At 47.5% G+C, this 22,139-nt stretch overlaps 1 protein-coding gene across 1 annotated transcript in view; it reads left to right on the top strand.

Moving 5' to 3' along the window:
* myom3 (myomesin 3) overlaps positions 1 to 22,139 on the top strand; it is a 136,822-nt gene that overhangs the window by 76,629 nt on the left and 38,054 nt on the right. Inside the window, exons 23-24 of the mRNA XM_070898386.1 lie at positions 11,037 to 11,173; positions 16,326 to 16,470. Of these exons, the coding sequence (XP_070754487.1) occupies positions 11,037 to 11,173; positions 16,326 to 16,470 (282 nt within the window). The remainder of the gene's footprint in view (positions 1 to 11,036; positions 11,174 to 16,325; positions 16,471 to 22,139) is intronic.

The following is a 22,139-nucleotide window of genomic DNA, read 5'->3' as shown; positions in this document are numbered from 1 at the left end:
TCTGAGACACGACTGAGAAGAAATGCTAATAAGAAAGGTTGGAAAGCTACGGTAGAGTACTAGGCAAACATTTGAATTTGACGACTGAATTTCAGGTGACATGAGCCTAGCTTCCATATTCTATTTTGCCATGAGGGGCTCATCCTGTCAGCTGTGGCTCAGTGGGTAGCAAGCTTGCTTTTGGGTCAGAAAGTTGTGGGTTCAACTCCCACTCCATGCACTTAAGCACAAAAATCTAGGCTGATCTATCCAGTGCACTGTTGAGGGAGTGCTGCACTGTCCGAGGTGTTGTTTTTTGGATGTTAAAGCAAGGCCCCGTCTGCTCCAATATTTCATCATCATCGGCAGTCCCTCGTATCGAAGGTCACTTGCTTCCACGCCAAAAAGGGATGATTTCACAGGTGTTTCAATGAAGGATCTAATATTCTGGATCCCGAACTACATCCTGAAGGGTGGAAGATGCCTGTGGGTGGATTTTTTTAACGTGGGGTGACCGTTGCACACCAGCCACCCCACGGGCTTGACAGACCAAGGTCTTGGTCCAGTGGCAAGGGTTAACCAGGACGACTGGAGACCTGCTCTGCTGCACGGACCCAGTGCACACACATATCGCAGTGTGGGCTGGGCCCGTGCTGCCCCTGGGCCCTCGCCTCTTCTGGCCAATATTTATCCCTCAATCAACACAACAAAAACAGGTTATCTGGTCATTATAACATTGCTGTTTGTGGGAGCTTGCTGTGCGCAAATTGGCTGCCGTGTTTCCCACATTACAACAATGACTACACTTCAAAAGTACTTCATTGGCTGTAAAGTGCTTTTGTTGTCCGGTGGTCGTGAAAGGCGCTCTATAAATGCAAGTCTTTCTTTCTTTCATACACTAAGTGGAAGGGTCTGCTGAAACCCTTACATGGTAAAGCATTCCCAACATCCTATTAGTCCATTGTGATTGTGGCTGCCTTTCAAATATAGTAATCACAGAAAGCTGGAGGATCAATTTACTCATAGTTGAAATGTGATTTAACGTTGCTTTTCTCGACATCATGGCCTAGAATATCGGCCATTTTTCGGGCACTAAATGGCCTCCTAAGCTTCTAATATGGCGGGCAGGAAGCGGTGCGCAATATGAGTCGAGTGTGCGTGACCCGCCATATTGATAAAGGCCAGAAACTGCACGTGTAGTGTCCATGTAGTGCCCATGTGGTGCCCATGTAATGTCCATGTAGTGCCCATGTGGTGCCCATGTAACGGCCATGTAGTGCCCATGTGGTGCCCATGTGGTGCCCATGTGGTGCCCATGTAGTGTCCATGTAGTGCCCATGTAATGCCCATGTGGTGCCCATGTGGTGCCCATGGAGTGCCCATGTAGTGCCCATGTAATGCCCATGTGGTGCCTATGTAGTGTCCATGTAGTACCCATGTAATGCCCATGTAGTACCCATGTAATGCCCATGTGGTGCCCATGCCTGAAACAGGTGCAACCATAAGGCCTAACGCCTGTTTGAGGCCTCCATTGCAAGGTCGCTTTGCCCTAAAGAAGCCGTCGTTGGTGCCAGCTGCACTCAGGCCGCATGTAGATTTTTCTTTCCTATCAGGAGCTTCTCAAAGGGCCCTCCTGTTGGGCGGCAACCAACAAGGTTTAAAAGTGTTTAATGTATACTTACCTGAATGTGAAGCCAAGAGGAACAGGAGAGCCCCTCTGCACCCCACTTTCAAAGCACGCGAGGCATTGGCGGTCACTGCTCTCCTCACCAGACCCCCACCCACTACCAATACTGCCCCCACCGTCGACCCCCATTTCTACCTCCCAAAAACGGGCGTCTTCGAATTTCTAGGCCCAGATTTTTTCTTTATTCCTGTTACTCAGTGGAGAACAATAGGAGATTGGACTGTATTCTTTGTTATTAGTCTAACCCGTGTCATGCCTAACCTTGGAGTATCTGATGTAAGAGCATAAGAACATAAGAATTAGGAGCAGGAGTTGGCCATTCGGCCCCTCGAGCCTCAGTAAGATCATGGCTGATCATCGACTTTAACTCCACTTTCCCGCCCGATCCCCATATCCCTCGATTCCCCATAATATAGCCATAATGATACATTCAATTCCTCAGTATAGTCTACCACTATCGTTCCTCAGTTATGTCTGCTTGTGAACAAATGATGACTAGCCACATGGTGGGCAATGTTCCCCTTATTTTTCTTTTCGTGTGCGGTCCCTTTAAATTTGCTGCGTGCCTGTACTTGCATAGCATCTCTCCCAGCGGCAGGAGCAGGTGAGCAGCCTGTCAGCCTGTGCGGGACCTCGCAGGCACCTTCAGGGGAACATTGATGGAGCGGGAGGGATATGAACGGCTCAGTAACATTTATTAACTCCGTGCATAGGTTCCCACTTCCCCCAGAACCGGTTACAATTTCCCAGGAATTTGTCCCAGGAAATTGTGTTAGGGAAATTGATGGGATTGAAGGCTGATAAATCCCTGGGGCCTGATAGTCTGCATCCCAGAGTGCTTAAGGAAGTGGCCCTAGAAATAGTGGATGCATTGGTGATCATTTTCCAACAGTCTATCGACTCTGGATCAGTTCCTATGGACTGGAGGGTAGCTAATGTAACACCACTTTTTAAAAAAGGAGGGAGAGAGAAAACGGGTAATTATAGACCGGTTAGCCTGACATCAGTAGGGGGGAAAATGTTGGAATCAATTATTAAAGATGAAATAGCAGCGCATTTGGAAAGCAGTGACAGGATCGGTCCAAGTCAGCATGGATTTATGAAAGGGAAAACATGCTTGACAAATCTTCTAGAATTTTTTGAGGATGTAACTAGTCGAGTGGACAAGGGAGAACCAGTGAATGTGGTGTATTTAGACTTTCAAAAGGCTTTTGACAAGGTCCCGCACAAGAGATTGGTGTGCAAAATTAAAGCGCATGGTATTGGGGGTAATGTACTGACGTGGATAGAGAACTGGTTGGCAGACAGGAAGCAGAGAGTCGGGATAAACAGGTCCTTTTCAGAATGGCAGGCAGTGACTAGTGGGGTGCTGCAGGGCTCAGTGCTGGGACCCCAGCTATTTACAATATACATTAATGATTTAGATGAAGGAATTGAGTGTAATATCTCCAAGTTTGCAGATGACACTAAGCTGGGTGGCGGTGTGAGCTGTGAGGAGGATGCTAAGAGGCTGCAGGGTGACTTGGACAGGTTAGGTGAGTGGGCAAATGCGTGACAGATGCAGTATAATGTGGATAAATGTGAGATTATCCACTTTGGGGGCAAAAACACGAAGGCAGAATATTATCTGGATGGCGGCAGATTAGGAAAAGGGGAAGTGCAACGAGACTTGGGTGTCATGGGAGATCAGTCATTGAAAGTTGGCATGCAGGTACAGCAGGCGATGATGAAGGCAAATAGTATGTTCGCCTTCATAGCTAGGGAATTTGAGTATAAGAGCAAGGAGGTCTTACTGCAGTTGTACAGGGCCTTAATGAGGCCTCACCTGTAATATTGAGTTCAGTTTTGGTCTCCTAACCTGAGGAAGGACGTTCTTGCTATTGAGGGAGTGCAGCGAAGGTTCACCAGACTGATTCCAGGGATGGCGGGACTGACATATGAGGAGAGACTGGATCAACTGGGCCTGTATTCACTGGAGTTTAGAAGGATGAGAGGGGATCTCATAGAAACATATAAAATTCTGACGGGACTGGACAGGTTAGATGCAGGAAGAATGTTCCCGATGTTGGGGAAGTCCAGAACCAGAGGACACAGTCTAAGGATAAGGGGTAGGCCATTTAGGACTGAGATGAGGAGAAACTTCTTCACTCAGAGTTGTTAACCTGTGGAATTCCCTGCCGCAGAGAGTTGTTGATGCCAGTTCATTGGCTATATTCAAGAGGGAGTTAGATATGGCCCTTATGGCTAAAGGGATCAAGGGGTATGGAGAGAAAGCAGGAAAGGGGTACTGAGGGAATGATCAGCCATGATCTTATTGAATGGTGGTGCAGGCTCGAAGGGCCGAATGGCCTATTCCTGCACCTATTTTCTATGTTTTCTATGTTTCTATATAAGCATTTGTGTGGGAACTGCAACGTGCTGATGAACATGCGCCTTTCCTTTTTGCCAATTCCCATTCGGAACAATAGTTGGAGAGCCTCACTCGAACAAAAAGTCTGTTGTTCCCTGTTAATAATGTGGATTTGTAACTGACTACGACACTTGTTTAAGCGAAATGTGCCGGGCTCCGGGGAAAGGGCGAGGGAGGGGGAATGGCTGAGGTGCTCTCGCAGAGAGCCGGCACGGGCTCGACGGGCCGAATGGCCTCCTGTGCTTTAACTGTTCTATGGGGTTGAAATTGCCCACCGCCTGAGCCCAGGTGCACCCTCCATTTATTAAAGCTTTTCTTTGCCGCAACCCATGCGGCGGAGATGCCGCCGATATTCGGCACTTTGATGTTATTTTCCGGTTGGGGCGTAAGTGGCCTTACTGCGGGTTGGCCGCTCCGACCAGTCATCACCGCTGTGCTGACGTGTCACACCATCCCTCCCCTTCACTTAAAGGGGAGGGTCACTGCGAGCTCTGCATGTTTTTCACATACATCCACTGGGACACCCAGGAGGGTTTCGGCCGGGCCAGCAACTTGGCTTATTGGCAGCCCGGCCAAACCCGGGGACATAATTGTCGCAAGAATAAAAAATAAAATGGCGTCACCGGCAGTGCCATCTCCCCTTTAAAGGCAGCCGCGCAGCCGACCAACGAGAAGTGCAACGACAGAAAAAGCTGCCGGGGGCACCGCTCGTGCCGGGCAATTTCGGGAAGGTTTGCTGCCGGTCAGTAAAGGGTCAGCCCGTGCACGCGCAGCGGGAAAACGGGCAGAGCGGTCCCCGACACCGCTCCAAACCTGAGGAAAGACAATGTTTAAAATGGCGGCCACTCCACACCGCCCCGTGGCGGCCGTTAGCAGGCGGCCAGCGGCCTTATCGGAAGGAGCAACTTCGGCCTCTATGATTCTAAATTTTGTTACATGTTTGCACTTCATTTTGAAGACATATGAAATTATTTATCTGCATAAATATTATGGGATTTGACTTCACATTTCAAATGTCAAACTTTAAAGAATCAAATGTATTAAAACAAAGGAGGAAAGCCAGGAATAACAGACTGTTTTGTTGTGATCTGGAGCTGGAAATTTACAAGCAGCTTCATCAAACAGCCATTACATGGGTTTTATGGCTGCCTGAGGAAAAGAGTGTTCGAAGACCAGGCCCTCAAATCTACCACCAAGCTCATGGTCTACAGGGCTGTAGTAATACCTGCCCTCCTGTATGGCTCAGAGACATGGACCATGTACAGAAGACACCTCAAGTCGCTGGAGATATATAACCAACGATGTCTCCGCAAGATCCAACAAATCCCCTGGGAGGACAGGCGCACCAACATTAGCATCCTCATCCAGGCCAACATCCCCAGTATTGAAGCACTGACTACACTTGATCAGCTCTGCTGGGCAGGCCACATAGTCCGCATGCCACGAGACTCGTGACTCTGAAAGTAAGCGCTCTATTTGGAACTCCTTCACAGCAAATGAGCCAAAGGTGGGCAGAGGAAACGTTACAAAGACACCCTCAAAGCCTCCCTGATAAAGTGCAACATCCCCACTGTCACCTGGCCAAAGACCGTCCTAAGTGGAGAAAGTGCATCCGGGAGGACGCTGAGCACCTCGAGTCTCGTCGCCGAGAGCATGCAGAAATCAAGCGCAGGCAGCGGAAGGAGCGTGCGGCAAACCAGACTCCCCACCCACCCTTTCCTCCATCCACTGTGACAGGGACTGTGGTTCTCGTATTGGACTGTACAGCCACCTAAGGACTCATTCTAGGAGTGGAAACAAGTCTTGCTCGATTCCGAGGGACTGCCTATGATGATGATGACTTAGGATTACACGGGATATACGGCCCAGAAACAGGCCATTTGGCCCAACCAGTCCGTGCCGGCGTTTATGCTCCACTCCAACCTCCTCCCGTCTTTCCTCATCTAACTCTATCAGCATAACCCTCTATTGCCTTCTCCCCTATATACTTGTCCAGCCTCCCCTTAAATGCATCGATACTATTTGCTTCAACCCCTCCCTGTGGCAGCGAGTTAATAAAGGACAGTTGTGAGAGACGATATTGGCTCTAATGAACAAAATGTTGAATCATTGTGGGTGGAGATTAGAGATAGTAAGGGGAAAAAGTCACTGGTGGGCGTAGTTTATAGACCCCCAAATCATAACGTCATGGTGGGGCGGGCAATAATCAAGGGAATAATGGAGGCATGTGAAAAAGGAACGGCAGTAATCATGGGGGTTTTAACGTACATATGGATTGGTCAGATCAAATCGCACGGGGTAGCCTGGAGGAGGAATTCATAGAATGCATATGGGATTGTTTCTTAGAATAGTATGTTACAGAACCTACAAGGGAGCAAGCTATCTTAGATCTGGTCCTGTGTAATGAGACAGGAATAATAAACGATCTCCTAGTAAAAGATTCTCTCGGAATGAGTGATCACAGTATGGTTGAATTTGTAATACAGATTGAGGGTGAGGAAGTAGTGGCTCAAACGAGCGTACTATGCTTAAACAAAGGGGACTACAGTGGGATGAGGGCAGGGTTGGCTAAAGTAGACTGGAAACACAGACTAAACGGTAGCACAATTGAGGAACAGTGGAGGACTTTAAGGAGCTCTTTCATAGTGCTCAACAAAAATATATTCCAGTGAAAAAGAAGGGCGGTAAGAGAAGGGATAACCAGCCGTGGATAACCAAGGAAATAAAGGAGAGTATCAAATTAAAAACCAATGCGTATAAGGTGGCCAAGGTTAGTGGGAAACTAGAAGATTGGGAAAATTTTAAACGATAGCAAAGAATGACTAAGAAAGCAATAAAGAAAGGAAAGATAGATTACGAAGATAAACTTGCGCAAAACATAAAAACGGATAGTAAAAGCTTTTACCGATATATAAAACGGAAAAGAGTGACTAAAGTAAATGTTGGTCCCTTAGAAGATGAGAAGGGGGATTTAATAATGGGAAATGTGGAAATGGCTGAGACCTTAAACAATTATTTTGCTTCGGTCTTCACAGTGGAAGACACAAAAACTATGCCCAAAAATTGCTGGTCACAGGAATGTGGGAAGGGAGGACCTTGAGACAATCACTATCACGAGGGGGGTAGTGCTGGACAGGCTAATGGGACTCAAGGTAGACAAGTCCCCTGATCCTGATGAAATGCATCCCAGGGTATTAAAAGAGATGGCAGAAGTTATAGCAGATGCATTCGTTATAATCTACCAAAAGTCTCTGGACTCTGGGGAGGTACCAACGGATTGGAAAGCAGCTAATGTAACGCCTCTGTTTAAAAAAGGGGGCAGACAAAAGGCAGGTAACTATAGGCCAGTTAGTTTAACATCTGTAGTGGGGAAAATGCTTGAAGCTATCATTAAGGAAGAAATAGCGGGACATCTAGATAGGAATAGTGCAATCAAATAGACGCAGCATGGATTCATGAAGGGGAAATCATGTTTAACTAATTTACTGGAATTCTTTGAGGATATAACGAGCATGGTGCATAGAGGTGTACCGATGGATGTGGTGTATTTAAATTTTCAAAAGGCATTCGATAAGGTGCCACACAAAAGGTTATTGCAGAAGATAAAGGTACGCGGAGTCAGAGGAAATGTATTAGCATAGATAGAGAATTGGCTGGCTAACAGAAAGCAGAGAGTCGGGATAAATGGGTCCTTTTCGGGTTGGAAATCGGTGGTTAGTGGTGTGCCACAGGGATCGGTGCTGGGACCACAACTGTTTACAATATACATGGATGACCTGGAAGAGGGGACAGAGTGTAGTGTAACAAAATTTGCAGATGACACAAAGATTAGTGGGAAAGCTGGTTGTGTAGGGGACACAGAGAGGCTGCAAAGAGATTTAGATAGGTTAAGCAAATGGGCTAAGGTTTGGCAGATGGAATACAATGTTGGAAAGTGTGAGGTCATCCACCTTGGGAAAAAAAACAGTAAAAGGGAATATTATTTGAATGGGGAGAAATTACAACATGCTGCGGTGCAGAGGGACCTGGGGGTCCTTGTGCATGAATCCCAAAAAGTTAGTTTGCAGGTGCAGCAGGTAATCAGGAAGGTGAATGGAATGTTGGCCTTCATTGCGAGAGGGATGGAGTACAAAAGCAGTGAGGTCCTGCTGCAACTGTACAGGTTATTGGTGAGGCCGCACCTGGAGTACTGCGTGCAGTTTTGGTCACCTTACTTAAGGAAGGATATACTAGCTTTGGAGGGGGTACAGAGACGATTCACTCAGCTGATTCAGGAGATGAGCGGGTTACCTTATGATGATGGATTGAGTAGACTGGGTCTTTACTCGTTGGAGTTCAGAAAGATGAGGGGTGATCTTATAGAAACATTTAAAATAATGAAAGGGATAGCCAAGATAGAGGCAGAGAGGTTGTTTCCACTGGTCGGGGAGACTAGAACTAGGGGGCACAGCCTCAAAATACGGGGGAGCCAATTTAAAACCGAGTTGAGAAGGAATTTCTTCTCCCAGAGGGTTGTGAATCTGTGGAATTCTCTGCCCAAGGAAGCAGTTGAGGCTAGCTCATTGAATGTATTCAAGTCACAGATAGATAGATTTTTAACCAATAAGGGAATTAAGGGTTATGGGGAGAGGGCGGGTAAGTGGAGCTGAGTCCACGGCCAGATCAGCCATGATCTTGTTGAATGGCGGAGCAGGCTCGAGGGGCTAGATGGCCTACTCCTGTTCCTAATTCTTATGTTCTTATGTTTTTATGTTCTTATTCTCACCGCTCTCTGGGTAAAGAAGTTTCTTCTGAATTCCCTATTGGATTTCTTGGTGACTACTTTATATTGATGGCCTCTAGTTATGCTCTTCCCCACAAGTGGAAACATTCTCTCTGTATCCACTCTATCAAAACCTTTCATCATTTTAAAGATCTCTATTAGGTCACCTCTCAGCCTTCTCTTTTCACGAGAAAAGAGACCCAACCTGTTCATCCTTTCCCGATATGTATACCCTCGCATATCTGGTATCATCCTTGTAAACCTTCTCTTCACCCTCTCCAGTGCCTCTATATCCTTTTTATAATATGGTGACCAGAACTGTACGCAGTGCTCCAAGTGTGGTCTAACCAAGGTTCCATACAGGGTTAGCATAACTTCCCTACTTTTCAATTCTATCCCTCTGGAAATAAACCCTAGTTCTTGATTTTCTTTTTATGGCCTTGCTAACTTGTGTTGCAGGTTTTAACGATTCGTGTATTTGTATCCGAGATCCCTTTGTTCCTCTACCCCACCCAGACTCACACCCTCCCAGTAATAAGTGACCTCCCTATTCTTCCTACCAAAATGTGACACCCGATTAATGTCTGATTGCTCTGTTTACTTTCAGCAATCAGTCCGTGTGATCTCAAACAGACAGGTCTCCTTATACACACCCACCCTTAGGTGCAGAATAATAAATTGTGCCCCCCTGTTATTGATTTATTGTGAGTAACATCACAGGAGATCTGCTCGCAGTACATATAATGCAAAAATGATGCAAACAAAATGTACTTGGCCTTGTGCTAAACTGTGATGATATTGGACTAGTAATGCAGAGGGCTGGAGAGATTATTATTATTGGCAGGTGTAATGTATGCACCTGTGAGAATGCTCACAGGTTTGTATCCTGGGCCGACGACCGGCGCGCGGCCGATGCCATCGAGTCGCTAAAAACGGCGCTGGGCCCTGACTCCGTTAGGTGTGTCGAGGAGGCTCAAGCACGTGGGGCAATCCCATCCGAACTGACCCCCGTCCGGACGGAATTCCTCATTGGCGCCAAACCCCGGAACCTCCCTCGGGAGCCGGCGCCTCACAACTTGAGCCGCCTCGGGGAAATCCCCTCCGTGCCTTTCAGTTCCGCGCGGAGGGGTTTCCTGTACGGGCTGCTCCTGCACACTCTCCACTTTGCCATCCTCGCCTGCCGTCCGGACACGCCATGGCGCACCATCTTGCCGTCCGGAGGAGGCGGGTGCCCCGGATGGAGTGCACTCTACGTGGGAGTCCTCCCACTATTTATCGGGGACTTGGCCTGGAGGGTGTTGCACGGACCAGTCCCGTGCAATAAATTTTTAAGTCGTTTCACGGGCTCCCAGGCCGCCTGCAATTTCTGCGGCCTGGAGGAGTCCGTGTTCCATGTTTTTATGGAATGTGCGAGGTTGCAGCCCCTGTTCCATTATTTAAAGGAGCTGCTCCTCAATTTCTGGTTGCACTTCAGTCCCACACTCCTGATCTTTGGGCACCCTGTGCGGAGGGGAGCGGGTAGGTCCGAGGGCCTCCTCGTAGGACTGCTCCTGGGCACGGCCAAGGGTGCCATCAGGTGGTCCAGGCAGCGGGCGATCGAGGGGGTCATTCAGCCTGACTGCCTGCCTCTCTTCCGCGGTTACGTCCAAGCCAGGGTGTCCCTGGAGATGGAGCACGCGGTGTCCACCAGTACACTCGCGGCCTTCCACGAGAGGTGGGCGCCGGAGGGACTGGAGTGCATCATCACCCCCGGCAACTAAATTTTAATTTGCCCATAATTTTCCAAAAGTTTAACGTGTTAATTTGTGGGTTCTAGTGCCCCTTTATCAAGGGGGCACTGGATTTAAAGTTTTATATTAAAATAGTTGTAGAGCTGTTGCACTGTGAGTGGTTCAGCCAGTCACGTGATGTTCACAAGACTCAATAAGACCCCAGCCAGTTGGGTTCGGGGGATCCACGATGTGGCAGGTGGTTGTGAGCCTGGTGGATGAACTGGTAATGTGTCGTGTGATTGTTAAACCTTTGCTAATAAACCAACTAGTTCATAATAGCGATGTGTTGCTATGAATTCTTCACCAAAGAACCCATGAAGCAAATACATTACAGCTGAAATGAAAGCTAGGGTAGAATTGTCATTTATTTGTGATTTAAATCGAAAAGCGGTTAACATTACTTCGATTGGTTTGTGTTATTTTCAGTAATTCACGTGAAGTCGGACTGGACTGTTGAACTGCTAGGCAAGGGCGCCGTTCGACTCTGGCTGCAGGTCCAGCCTTTGTCTCCAGCTGCACAGTTACATTTCATCTTTAATGAGAAGGAAGTTTCAAGCACTCTGGTAATCTTCACTCAATAGTTTCAATCTACAATGTTTTATTTGCAACCCCATTTCACTGGGGCTTTTAATTTATTTTTAGTAGTGTTTGTTTTTAAGCAAGACCCCTGTTTAGATGTTGCTACTTTGTTTAAATATTTCCCCAAGATGTACTCAGGCAAATCTTCAGTTATTGCAAGTTGTCATCTTCCCTTTCATTGATCACGTTTCGGGGCAGTCAAGAACTTGAGGGGTCAGAGCAGAACAGGAGCATACTGCTGATGTTACTGGACTAGTAATTCAGGGGCCTGGAGTAATGATTCAGAGACGTGCATCCAAATCCCAGCTAGGGAATTTAAATTCAGTTAATACAATCAATCTGGAATTACAAAGCTAGTATCAGTAAGTTGTTGAGGCCAATTCACTAAATATATTCAAAAAGGAGTTAGATGTAGTCCTTACTACTAGGGCGATCAAGGGGTATGGCGAGAAAGCAGGAATGGGGTACTGAAGTTGCATGTTCAGCCATGAACTCATTGAATGGCGGTGCAGGTTCGAGGGGCCGAATGGCCTACTACTGCTCCTAACATATGTTCTTATCTTCTCCGTCAATGGTCTAACAGTTATTCCTGTAAGTTTTGAAACTTATGATTTACAATCAGTCCTTACAGAGGAGTATCCTTCTCACTGAGATGAGGAGGAATTTCTTCTCTCAGAAGGTCGTGAATCTGTGGAATTCTCTGCCCCAGAGAGCTATGGAGGCTGGGTCATTGAATATATTTAAGGTGGAGAAAGACAGATGTTTGAGCGATAAGGGAGTAAAGGGTTATGGGGAGCGGGTGGGGACGTGGAGCTGAGTCCATGGTCAGATCAGCCATGATCATATTGAATGGCGGAGCAGGCCCGAGGGGCCAAATGGCCGACTCCTGCTCCGATTTCTTATGTTCTTATGTTCTCACTACTAATTACCCACGTGCAATAATCTGTGTAGTGGATTTAACATAGTTTTGCACACGGACCAAATTCTTCAAAATGATGGGTATTACCACACAGACTAGGTAGTCATACATGAAAGCAACTGGTAGCTTTATTTACAAACCAATAATCAGCAAATGCAATTACAATATGCGCATAACATAAGCACAATGTATGTCATCAATGGGTTAAGTAACCCCGGTAAGGAAGGTCTGTGCTTTCACTCTGGCCTGTCATATTGCACTATAAATATCAGTGCCTTCATTCCAACTCTAAGCTTAAATCTCATTGGGACACTTCAGCATCTGATTTCACCAGCAGCTGGTGAAAGGACTCCAGTTCGATCTGAAAGCTTCTCTTTCAACTTGTTAGGTATCCAAAACACCCACTTCTGGGACCTCTTAGATGTCAGTCTTTCATGAACAAATAAAGCTGTCTTCACAAAATGCACATCTTAAATTACAGGCCATTAATTGAGAGCTAAAAATATTTTACACGTACACGTCAAACATACAAATCATCAATCTGGATCAGAATAGTTCTGTTTGTTAAAAATAACCATCTGCGAAATAAACCAACAAACTAACATGATTTGAGATTAAATAAATACTCTGAATACTAGTCAAGTGATAAACAACACTGGTTGTTACTGGACCAGTAATCCAGGGACCTGGACTAAAAATCCGGAGAAATAAATTCAACTCCCACCACGGCAGCTGGGGAATTTAAATTCAGTCAATTGAATAAATCTGGAAATTTATAAAAAGTTAGAATCACCATGTTGTAAAAACCCACCTGGCTCACTAATGTCCTTGAGGGAAGGAAATCTGCCGCCCTTACCCGGTCTGGCCGATATGTGACTCCAGACCTACAGCAATGTGGTTGCGTCTTCACTGCCCTCTGAAATGGCCCAGTGAGACACTCCGTTGTACCAAACTGTTGTGACAATGTCACTGTGGGAGCACCTTTGCCACACGGACTGCAGCGGTTCAAGAACTGCCTGATCAAGGGACGGGCAATAAATGCTGGCTCACATCCCATGAACGAATTTTTAAAAAACGTATCTAAAATACTTTCACATAACTTGAGATTCTTTGTTATATTTAGAGGTGAATCAACCACTTTATCATTTTACCGACAATATTCGAAGCTGATATTTTGAAGAAATTAAAACAATTTCCATGATCGCTGGGTGTGAGAGGGGGAACTTGTCAGTCTAAATATTTCTGATTTAGTTTATTTTAAATTTGTTTTAATATTAAAACAAGGAACCTTTACCTATGGCTAATCATTGCACTCCTTCAATTAACAAAACAGTGACTTTGCTGGAATGATTTCACAAGCTTTATAAAGCTAGCTTCACCATAGACATCCACTCACTGCCAATGAGTTTCATTCGTTCCCTCAGTGAAAGACAGACTTGCATTTATATATCGTCTTTCACGAACACCGGACATTCCAAAGTGCTTTACAGCCAATGAAGTACTTTTGAAGTGTAGTCACTGTTGTAATGTGGGAAACGCAGCAGCCAATTTGCACACAGCAAGCTCCCACAAACAGCAATGTGATAATGACCAGATCAACTGGTTTATTTTGTTATGTAACAATGTAGATAGATCATTTATCCACAAAATGGAAGTGATTCAGAATGCGAATTAAAAAACAACTTTTGGGACCAGTAACATTTGCATTGCCTGGAGATACTGATATTCCATTTCCAGACCCCAGGTTAACATTTCCATTCCACATTTTCTCCATAATTTTTGGTCAGCGGTGAAGTGATGTGATAATGACCATATAATCTGTTTTAGTGATGTTGGTTGAGGGATAAATATTGGCCCCAGGACACTGGGGATAACTCCCCTGCTCTTCTTCAAAATAGTGCCATGGGATCTTTTACATCCACCTGAGAGAACAGATGGGGCCTCGGTTTAACGTCTCATCCAAAAGACGGTACCTCCGACATGTTGCACTCCCTCAGTACTGCCCCTCCGACAGTGCAGCACTCCCTCAGTACTGCCCCTCCGACATGCAGCACTCCCTCAGTACTGCCCCTCCGACAGTGCGGCACTCCCTCAGTACTGCACCTCCGACAGTGCGGCGCTCCCTCAGTACTGTCGCTCTGACAGAGCGGCGCTCCCTCAATACTGCCCCTCCAACAGTGCGACATTCCCTCAGTAATGACCCTCCGACAGTTTGGCGCTCCCTCAGTACTGCCCCTCCAACAGTGCGGCACTCCCTCAGTACTGCCCCTCCAACAGTGCGGCACTCCCTCAGTACTGCCCCTCCGACAGTGTGGCGCTCCCTCAGCACTGTCCCTCCGACAGTGTGGTGTCCCTCAGTACTGCACCTCCGACAGTGCGGTGTCCCTCAGAACTGCACCTCCGACAGTGCAGCAATCCCTCAGTACTACACCTCCGACAGTGAGGCACTCCCTCAGCACTGCCCCTCCAACAGTGCGGCACTCCCTCAGTACTGCCCCTCTGAAAGTGCAGCACTCCCTCAGTACTGCCCCTCTGACAGTGCGGCGCTCCCTCAACACTGCCCCTCCGACAGTGCGGCACTCCCTCAGTACTGCCCCTCCGACAGTGCGGCACTCTCTCAGCACTGCCCCTCCGACAGTGCGGTGTCCCTCAGTACTGTACCTCCGACAGTGTAGCAATCCCTCAGTACTGCACATCTGACAGTGCGTCGCTCCCTCAGTACTGTCCCTCCAACAGTGCAGCGCTCCCTCAGCACTGCCCCTACGACAGTGCGGCACACCCTCAGGACTGCCCTTCCGACAGTGCGGCACTCCCTCAGCACTGCACCTCCGATAGTGCGGTGCTCCCTCAGCACTGCCCCTTCGACAGTGCGGCACTCCCTCAGTACTGCCCCTCCAACAGCACGGCGCTCCCTCAGTACTGACCATCCGACAGTACGGCACTCCCTCAGCACTGCACCTCCGTCAGTGTGGCACTCCCTCAGCACTGCCCCTCTGACAGTGCAGCACTCCCTCAGGACTGCCCCTCCGACAGTGCAGCGCTCCCTCAGTACTGTCTCTCTGACAGCATAGCGCTCCCTCGGCACTGCCCCTCCGACAGTGCGGCACTCCCTCAGTACTGCCCCTCCGACAGTGCAGCACTCCCTCAGTACTGCCCCTCAGACAGCACTGCTCCTCCGACAGTGCGGCACTCCCTCAGTACTGCCCCTCCGACAGTGCGGCGCTCCCTCAGTACTGCCCCTCCAACAGTGCGGCACTCCCTCAGTACTGCCCCTCCGACAGTGCGGCGCTCACTCAGTACTGCCCCTCCGACAGTGCGGCACTTCCTCAGTACTGCCCCTCCGACAGCACTGCTCCTCCGACAGTGTGGCACTCCCTCAGTACTGTCCCTCCGACAGTGCGGCGCTCCCTCAGTACTGCCCCTCCGACAGTGCGGCACTCCCTCAGTACTGCCCCTCCGACAGTGCGGCGCTCCCTCAGTACTGCCCCTCCAACAGTATGGCACTCCCTCAGTACTGCCCCTCCGACAGTATGGCACTCCCTCAGTACTGCCCCTCCGACAGTATGGCACTCCCTCAGTACTGCCCCTCCGACAGTATGGCACTCCCTCAGTACTGCCCCTCCGACAGTATGGCACTCCCTCAGTACTGCCCCTCCAACAGTATGGCACTCCCTCAGTACTGCCCCTCCGACAGTATGGCACTCCCTCAGTACTGCCCCTCCAACAGTATGGCACTCCCTCAGTACTGCCCCTCCGACAGTGCAGCACTCCCTCAGTACTGCCCCTCAGACAGCACTGCCCCTCAGACAGTGCGGCGCTCCCTCAGTACTGCACCTCCAACAGTGCAGCACTCCCTCAGTACTGCCCCTCAGACAGCACTGCCCCTTAGACAGTGCAGCACTTCCTTGGCACTGCCCCTCCGACAGTGTGGTGTCCCTCAGTACTGCCCCTCCGACAGTGCGGCACTCCCTCGGCACTGCCCCTCTGACAGTGCGGCACTCCCTCGGCACTGCCCCTCCGACAGTGCGGTGTCCCTCAGTACTGCCCCTCCGACAGTGCGGCACTCCCTCGGCACTGCCCCTCTGGCAGTGCGGCACTCCCTCAGCACTGCCCCTCCGACAGTGCAGCGCTCCCTCAGTACTGCCCTTCGAGACTGTGACCAGTAAATAAAACAATGAGGGAGATAAAATGATTAAAAATGTGATTTTTCCACACAGGCTCACAAAATTAATTTCGATAAAGCCAATGGCATTATAGAAATGATCATTCAAAACTTCTGTGAAGAAAATCAAGGCTCCTACACTGCCCAGCTGAGCGATGGGAAAGCCAAGGGTCAGTTCACGTTGGTCCTGATTGATAAGAGTAAGTTAACATCTATTTGTTTCATTTATTCAGTTAATTGTGCTGCCATTTTCGCAGTCAGTTGTCGAACTGCGTGTTTAATTTCCAAGGTGCGACACTATTTGAAGAATCTCACACCCCATTCGTTCCCACATGCTGAATCCTATTTAACTTGGAGCTCAGCTTCAAACCTATTGTCCTGTTCCTCAACAAACCACTTAGTTCTGCCTCCACAACATTACCTCAACCTCCCTCTCCTCACAATTGCTTAAACCCTTGCATACATCTTTATTACCGTAATGTGTGCACCTGTGAGTATGCTCACAGGGAGGGGCTTAGCCAGTCACGTGATGTTCACAAGACTCAATAAAACCCCAGCCAGTTGGGTTCGGGAGATCCACGATGGGGCAGGTGGTTGTGAGCCTGGTGGATGAACTGGTAATGTGTAGTGTGATTGTTAAACCTTTGCTAATAAACCAACTGGTTCTTAATAGCAATGTGTTACTATGGTTTCTTAAGCAAAGAACCCATGAAGCAACTACATTACAGTGACCACCAATCTCCTCCATGCTGTAATCTACATAAAGCTTCAAATCACCCAACTTCCATTACCCACAGCATGTCGAGCACTAACTCCGCTCACCTGTCACTCCCATTCTCACATATACTTTCAATGGCTTCCCATTCCCCAACACGAAGAATTGTAAATCTTGATTTGAAGGTCCCATCGAAAGGCCTTACTCACCTTGCTTTTGTAATCAAGTCCCATTCCGAGCCCAGCTCACACCCTCAACTCTTCCACCTCGGGAATCTTATATATTTCCTGCTTCCACCTCCTCTCAGTCTGCTATCTGGAACTCTCTCCCGAAACAGCTCTGCCTTGTTACCAGTCTCTGCCTGCTACTGCTCAGCACCCATCTCTCCCTGTTTGAGATGTTTGCTCCGTTCCCTGGCTGTTCACAACCTTGGAAACATAGAAACATAGAAAATAGGTGCAGGAATAGGCCATTCGGCCTTATGAGCCTGCACTACCATTCAATAAGATCATGGCTGATCATCCACCTCAGTACCCCTTTCCTGCTTTCTCTCCATACCGCTTGATCCCTTTAGCCATAAGGGCCATATCTAACTCCCTTTTGAATATATCCAACGAACTGGCATCAACAACTCTCTGCGGCAGGGAGTTCCACAGGTTAACAACTCTCTGAGTGAAGAAGTTTCTCCTCATCTCGGACCTAAATGGCTTATCCTTATCCTTAGACTGTGTCCCCGGTTCTGGACTTCCCCAACATTGGGAACATTCTTCCTGCATCTAACCTGTCCAGTCCCATCAGAATTTTATATGTTTCTATGAGATCCCTTCTCATCCTTCTAAACTCCAGTGAATACAGGCCCAGTTGATCCAGTCTCTCCCCATATGTCAGTCCTGCCATTCCTGGAATCAGTCTGGTGAACCTTCGCTGCACTCCCTCAATAGCAAGAATGTCCTTCCTGAGTTTAGGAGACCAAAACTGAACACAATATTCCAGGTGAAGCCTCACCAAGGCCCTATACAACTGCAGTAAGGCCTCCCTGCTTCTATATTCAAATCCCCTAGCTATGAAGGCCAACATACCATTTGCCTTCTTCACCGCCTGCTGTACCTGCATGCCAACTTTCAATGACTGATGTACCATGACACCCAGGTCTCATTGCACCTCCCCTTTTCATAATCTGCTGCCATTCAGATAATATTCTGCCTTTGTGTTTTTGCCACCAAAGTAGATAACCTCACATTTAATCCACATTATACTGCATCTGCCACGCATTTGCCCACTCACCTAACCTGTCCAAGTCACCCTGCAGCCTCTTAGCGTCCTCCTCACAGCTCACACCACCACCCAGCTCAGTGTCATCTGCAAACTTGGAGATTTTTTTTTTTTTTTTATAAATTCGTAGCCAATCGTTCAAATTCTTTGTCAAATCACAAACGCCAGAGGTCACCTTGCACATGCCAAGGATCACTCTGCGCCAATGCTCTTAGCCAAAAGGCCTAGAGCCACTGTACCGTTCCTGGAAGTACTGCAATACCAGGTTCGTGCCATGGAGGTGGATGGGTCAAGCCACCCCACACACCTCCGTGGAGGTGGATGGGTCAAGCCACCCCACCCACCTCCTGTTTCCAAAAAAGCAAGCATATACCTTCCTGACCAGGGAGAAACCACCCGGAGGTCATGGTGGCTGGTCAGGTCAGTTACGCATGATCTTAGCCAAAAGGCAAACTTGGAGATATTACAATCAATTCTTTCATCTAAATCATTGATGTATATTGTAAAGAGCTGGGGTCCCAGCACTGAGCCTGCGACACTCCTCTAGTCACTGCCTGCGTTTCTGTAAAGGACCCGTTTTCCCGACTCTCTGCTTCCTGTCTGCCAACCAGTTCTCTATCCACGTCAGTACATTACCCCCAATACCATGTGCTTTAATTTTGCACACCAATCTCTTGTGTGGGACCTTGTCAACAGCCTTTTGAAAGTCCAAATACACCACATCCACTGGTTCTCCCTTGTCCACTCTACCAGTTACATCCTCAAAAAATTCCAGAAGATTTGTCAAGCATGATTTCTCTTTCATAAATTCATGCTGACTTGGACCGATCCTGTCACTGCTTTCCAAATGCGCTGCTATTTCATCTTTAATAATTGATTCCAACATTTTCCCCCCTACTGATGTCAGGCTAACCGGTCTATAATTCCCTGTTTTCTCTCTCCCTCCTTTCTTAAAAAGTGGTGTTACATTAGCTACCCTCCAGTCCATAGGAACTGATCCAGAGTCGATAGACTGCTGGAAAATTATCACCAATGCATCCACTATTTCTAGGGCCACTTCCTTAAGTACTCTGGGATGCAGACTATCAGGCCGCGGAGATTTATCGGCCTTCAATCCCATCAATTTCCCTCACAAAATTTCCTGACTAATAAGGATTTCCTTAAGTTCCTCCTTCTCACTAGACCCTTGGTCCCCTAGTATTTCTGTAAGGTTATTTGTGTCTTCCTTCATGAAGACAGAACCAAAGTATTTGTTCAATTGGTCTGCCATTTCTTTGTTCTCCATTATAAATCCACCTGATTCTGGCTGTAAGTGACCTACGTTTGTCTTCACTAATCTTTTTCTCTTCATATATCTATAGAAGCTTTTGCGGTCAGTTTTTATGTTCCCAGCAAGCTAACTCTCGTACTCTATTTTCCTCCTCCTAATTAAACCCTTTGTCCTCCTCTGCTGAATTCTAAATTTCTCCCAGTCCTTATGTTTGCTGCTTTTTCTGGCCAATTTATATGCCTCTTCCTTGGATTTAACACTATCCCTAATTTCCCTTGTTAGCCACAGTTGAGCCACCTTCCCCGTTTTATTGATGTTGTGTTTGACCACGAGATGTGCTTCTGACCACAAATCCGCTCCATCACCAAGACGGCCTATTTCCACCTCCGTAACATTGCTGCTTCCACCCCTTGCCTCAGCTCATCTGCTGCTGAAACCCTCAGCCATGCCTTTGTTACCTCTAAACTCGACTATTCCAACGCACTCCTGGCCAGCCTCCCATTTCCACCGACATAAACTTGTACTCATCCAAAACTCGGCTGTCCGAGTCCTTACTCACTCCAAGTCCCGCTCACTCATCACTCCCTGTGCTCGCTGACCTACATTGACTCCCAGTTAAGCAACGCCTTGATTTTAAAATTCTCATCCTTGTATTCAAATCCCTCCATGGCCTCATCCCTCCCTATCTCTGTAATCTCCTTCAGCTCCACAACCCCCTGAAATGTCTGCGCTCCTCTAATTCTGCCCTCCTAAGCATCCCTGATTATAATCGCTCCACCATCGGTGGCCGTGCCTTCAGCTGCCTGGGCCCCAAGCTCTGGAACTCCCTCCCTAAACCTCTCCGCCTCTCTATCTCGCTTTCCTCCTTTAAGATGCTCTTTAAAACCTTTGGTGACCTGCACTGATACCTCCCTCTGTGACTCGGTTTCAATAATGTTTTTATTGATATCACTCTTGTTAAGCGCCTTGAGTTTTGCTACATTAAATATGCTTTATAAAGGTATAGTTGTTGTTGTGAATGTTGTATATGTAATAACTCGATAGACTGAATACTATAAACTAACATGGGTACAAACCTGGCTCTATTTTATTAGGGCCCGAAGTGATCACATTACAAGATGGATGGCCTTTTATAGGTGGGCCGCACACACGTGCGCGCAGCTCAATGACCTCCGACAGTGGCGCCAACTGGTGGCTAGTAAACCCAAGCATACGTACATGATGGTGAAGCACCTTGTTTGAGACATTTACCATGTTAAAGGCACTATTTAAATACAAGTTGCTGTATAAGGATGCATATAAAAGCTTTCTAAACTTTATATTTAACAACGTAAATGCTGGTCAAGAACGGTGTGTCCCTGACTCTTTATTAACATTTAATTGGTGTTTGGAAACTTCGCAACAAAGTACACGCAAGATACAAATCACCCGATGTCTCGTATTTTACAATCTACAAGTTTGACAGCAGTATGAGTAATGGTTGGGAGTCTAGAACCAGGGGTCACAGTCTTAGGATAAGGAGATGAGGAGGTTTTTCTTCACTCAGAGGGCTGTGGAAGCTCAGTCGTTGAGTATATTCGACAGATTTTTGGATATTAAGGGAATCCAGGGATTTGGGTACAGTGCAGGAAAGTGATGTTGAGGTAGAAGATCAGCCATGATCTCATTGAATGGTGGAGCAAGCTCGAGGGGCTGAATGGCCTACTCCTGCTCTAATTCTTATGTTCTTATGAAATAGATCCAGTAGATGAGCTAACTGTGAGTGAGCACCTTGGGAGTAATGATCACAACGCGATAAAGTTTAAGATTCAACTAGAAAGGGGGAAGGTCAGGACAAAAACGAAGATCAGATTGGACTGGGGCAGATTTGAAAGAGTAGAAGCCAACTGGCTGCAGGCATTAGAACAGAAGTGTTTAACATTGTATAAGGAAGGGACATAGCCGATCAAAGCAGACTGCCTTGGGCAGTTGAGGGATCAAGAACGAGGGACCATGGAAAGAAAGAAAGACTTGCATTTATATAGCGCCTTTCATGACCACCGGATGTCTCAAAGCGCTTTACAGCCAATGAAGTACTTTTGGAGTGTAGCCACTGTTGTAATGTGGGAAACGTGGCAGCCAATTTGTGCACAGCAAGCTCCCACAAACAGCAATGTGATAATGACCAGATAATCTGTTTTAGTAACGTTGATTGAGCGATAAATATTGGCCCCAGGACACCGGGGGTAACTCCTCTGCTCTGCTTCGAAATAGTGCCATGGGATCTTTTACATCCACCTGAGAGAGCAGACGGGGCCTTGGTTTAACATCTCATCCGAATGACGGCACCTCCGACAGTGCAGCACTCCCTCAGCACTGCACTGGGAGTGTCAGCCTAGATTTTTTTGTGCTCTAGTTCCTGGAGTCATAGATTAAATGTAAGAGATTTGGAGCAGAAAGATCGAGAGCTTTGAGGCTGTTCAGTTAGCTTGCAGGGTCAGTGGTTGAGGCAGAAACTCTGTTAACATTGAAGATTAGACTGGAGAGGAGGAGGAAGGGGAAGGGGTTGAAGGGAGATGGAAACAAGGCAGGTAAATATTGAACTATTTGCTCATGTGCAGAATAAACACTGA

Source organism: Pristiophorus japonicus, chromosome 14 (genome assembly GCF_044704955.1).
Source record: "Pristiophorus japonicus isolate sPriJap1 chromosome 14, sPriJap1.hap1, whole genome shotgun sequence".
NCBI lineage: Eukaryota > Metazoa > Chordata > Chondrichthyes > Pristiophoridae > Pristiophorus > Pristiophorus japonicus.
The sequence above is the reverse complement of the archived record's forward strand: the minus strand, read 5'-3'. Positions and strand labels throughout refer to the sequence as shown.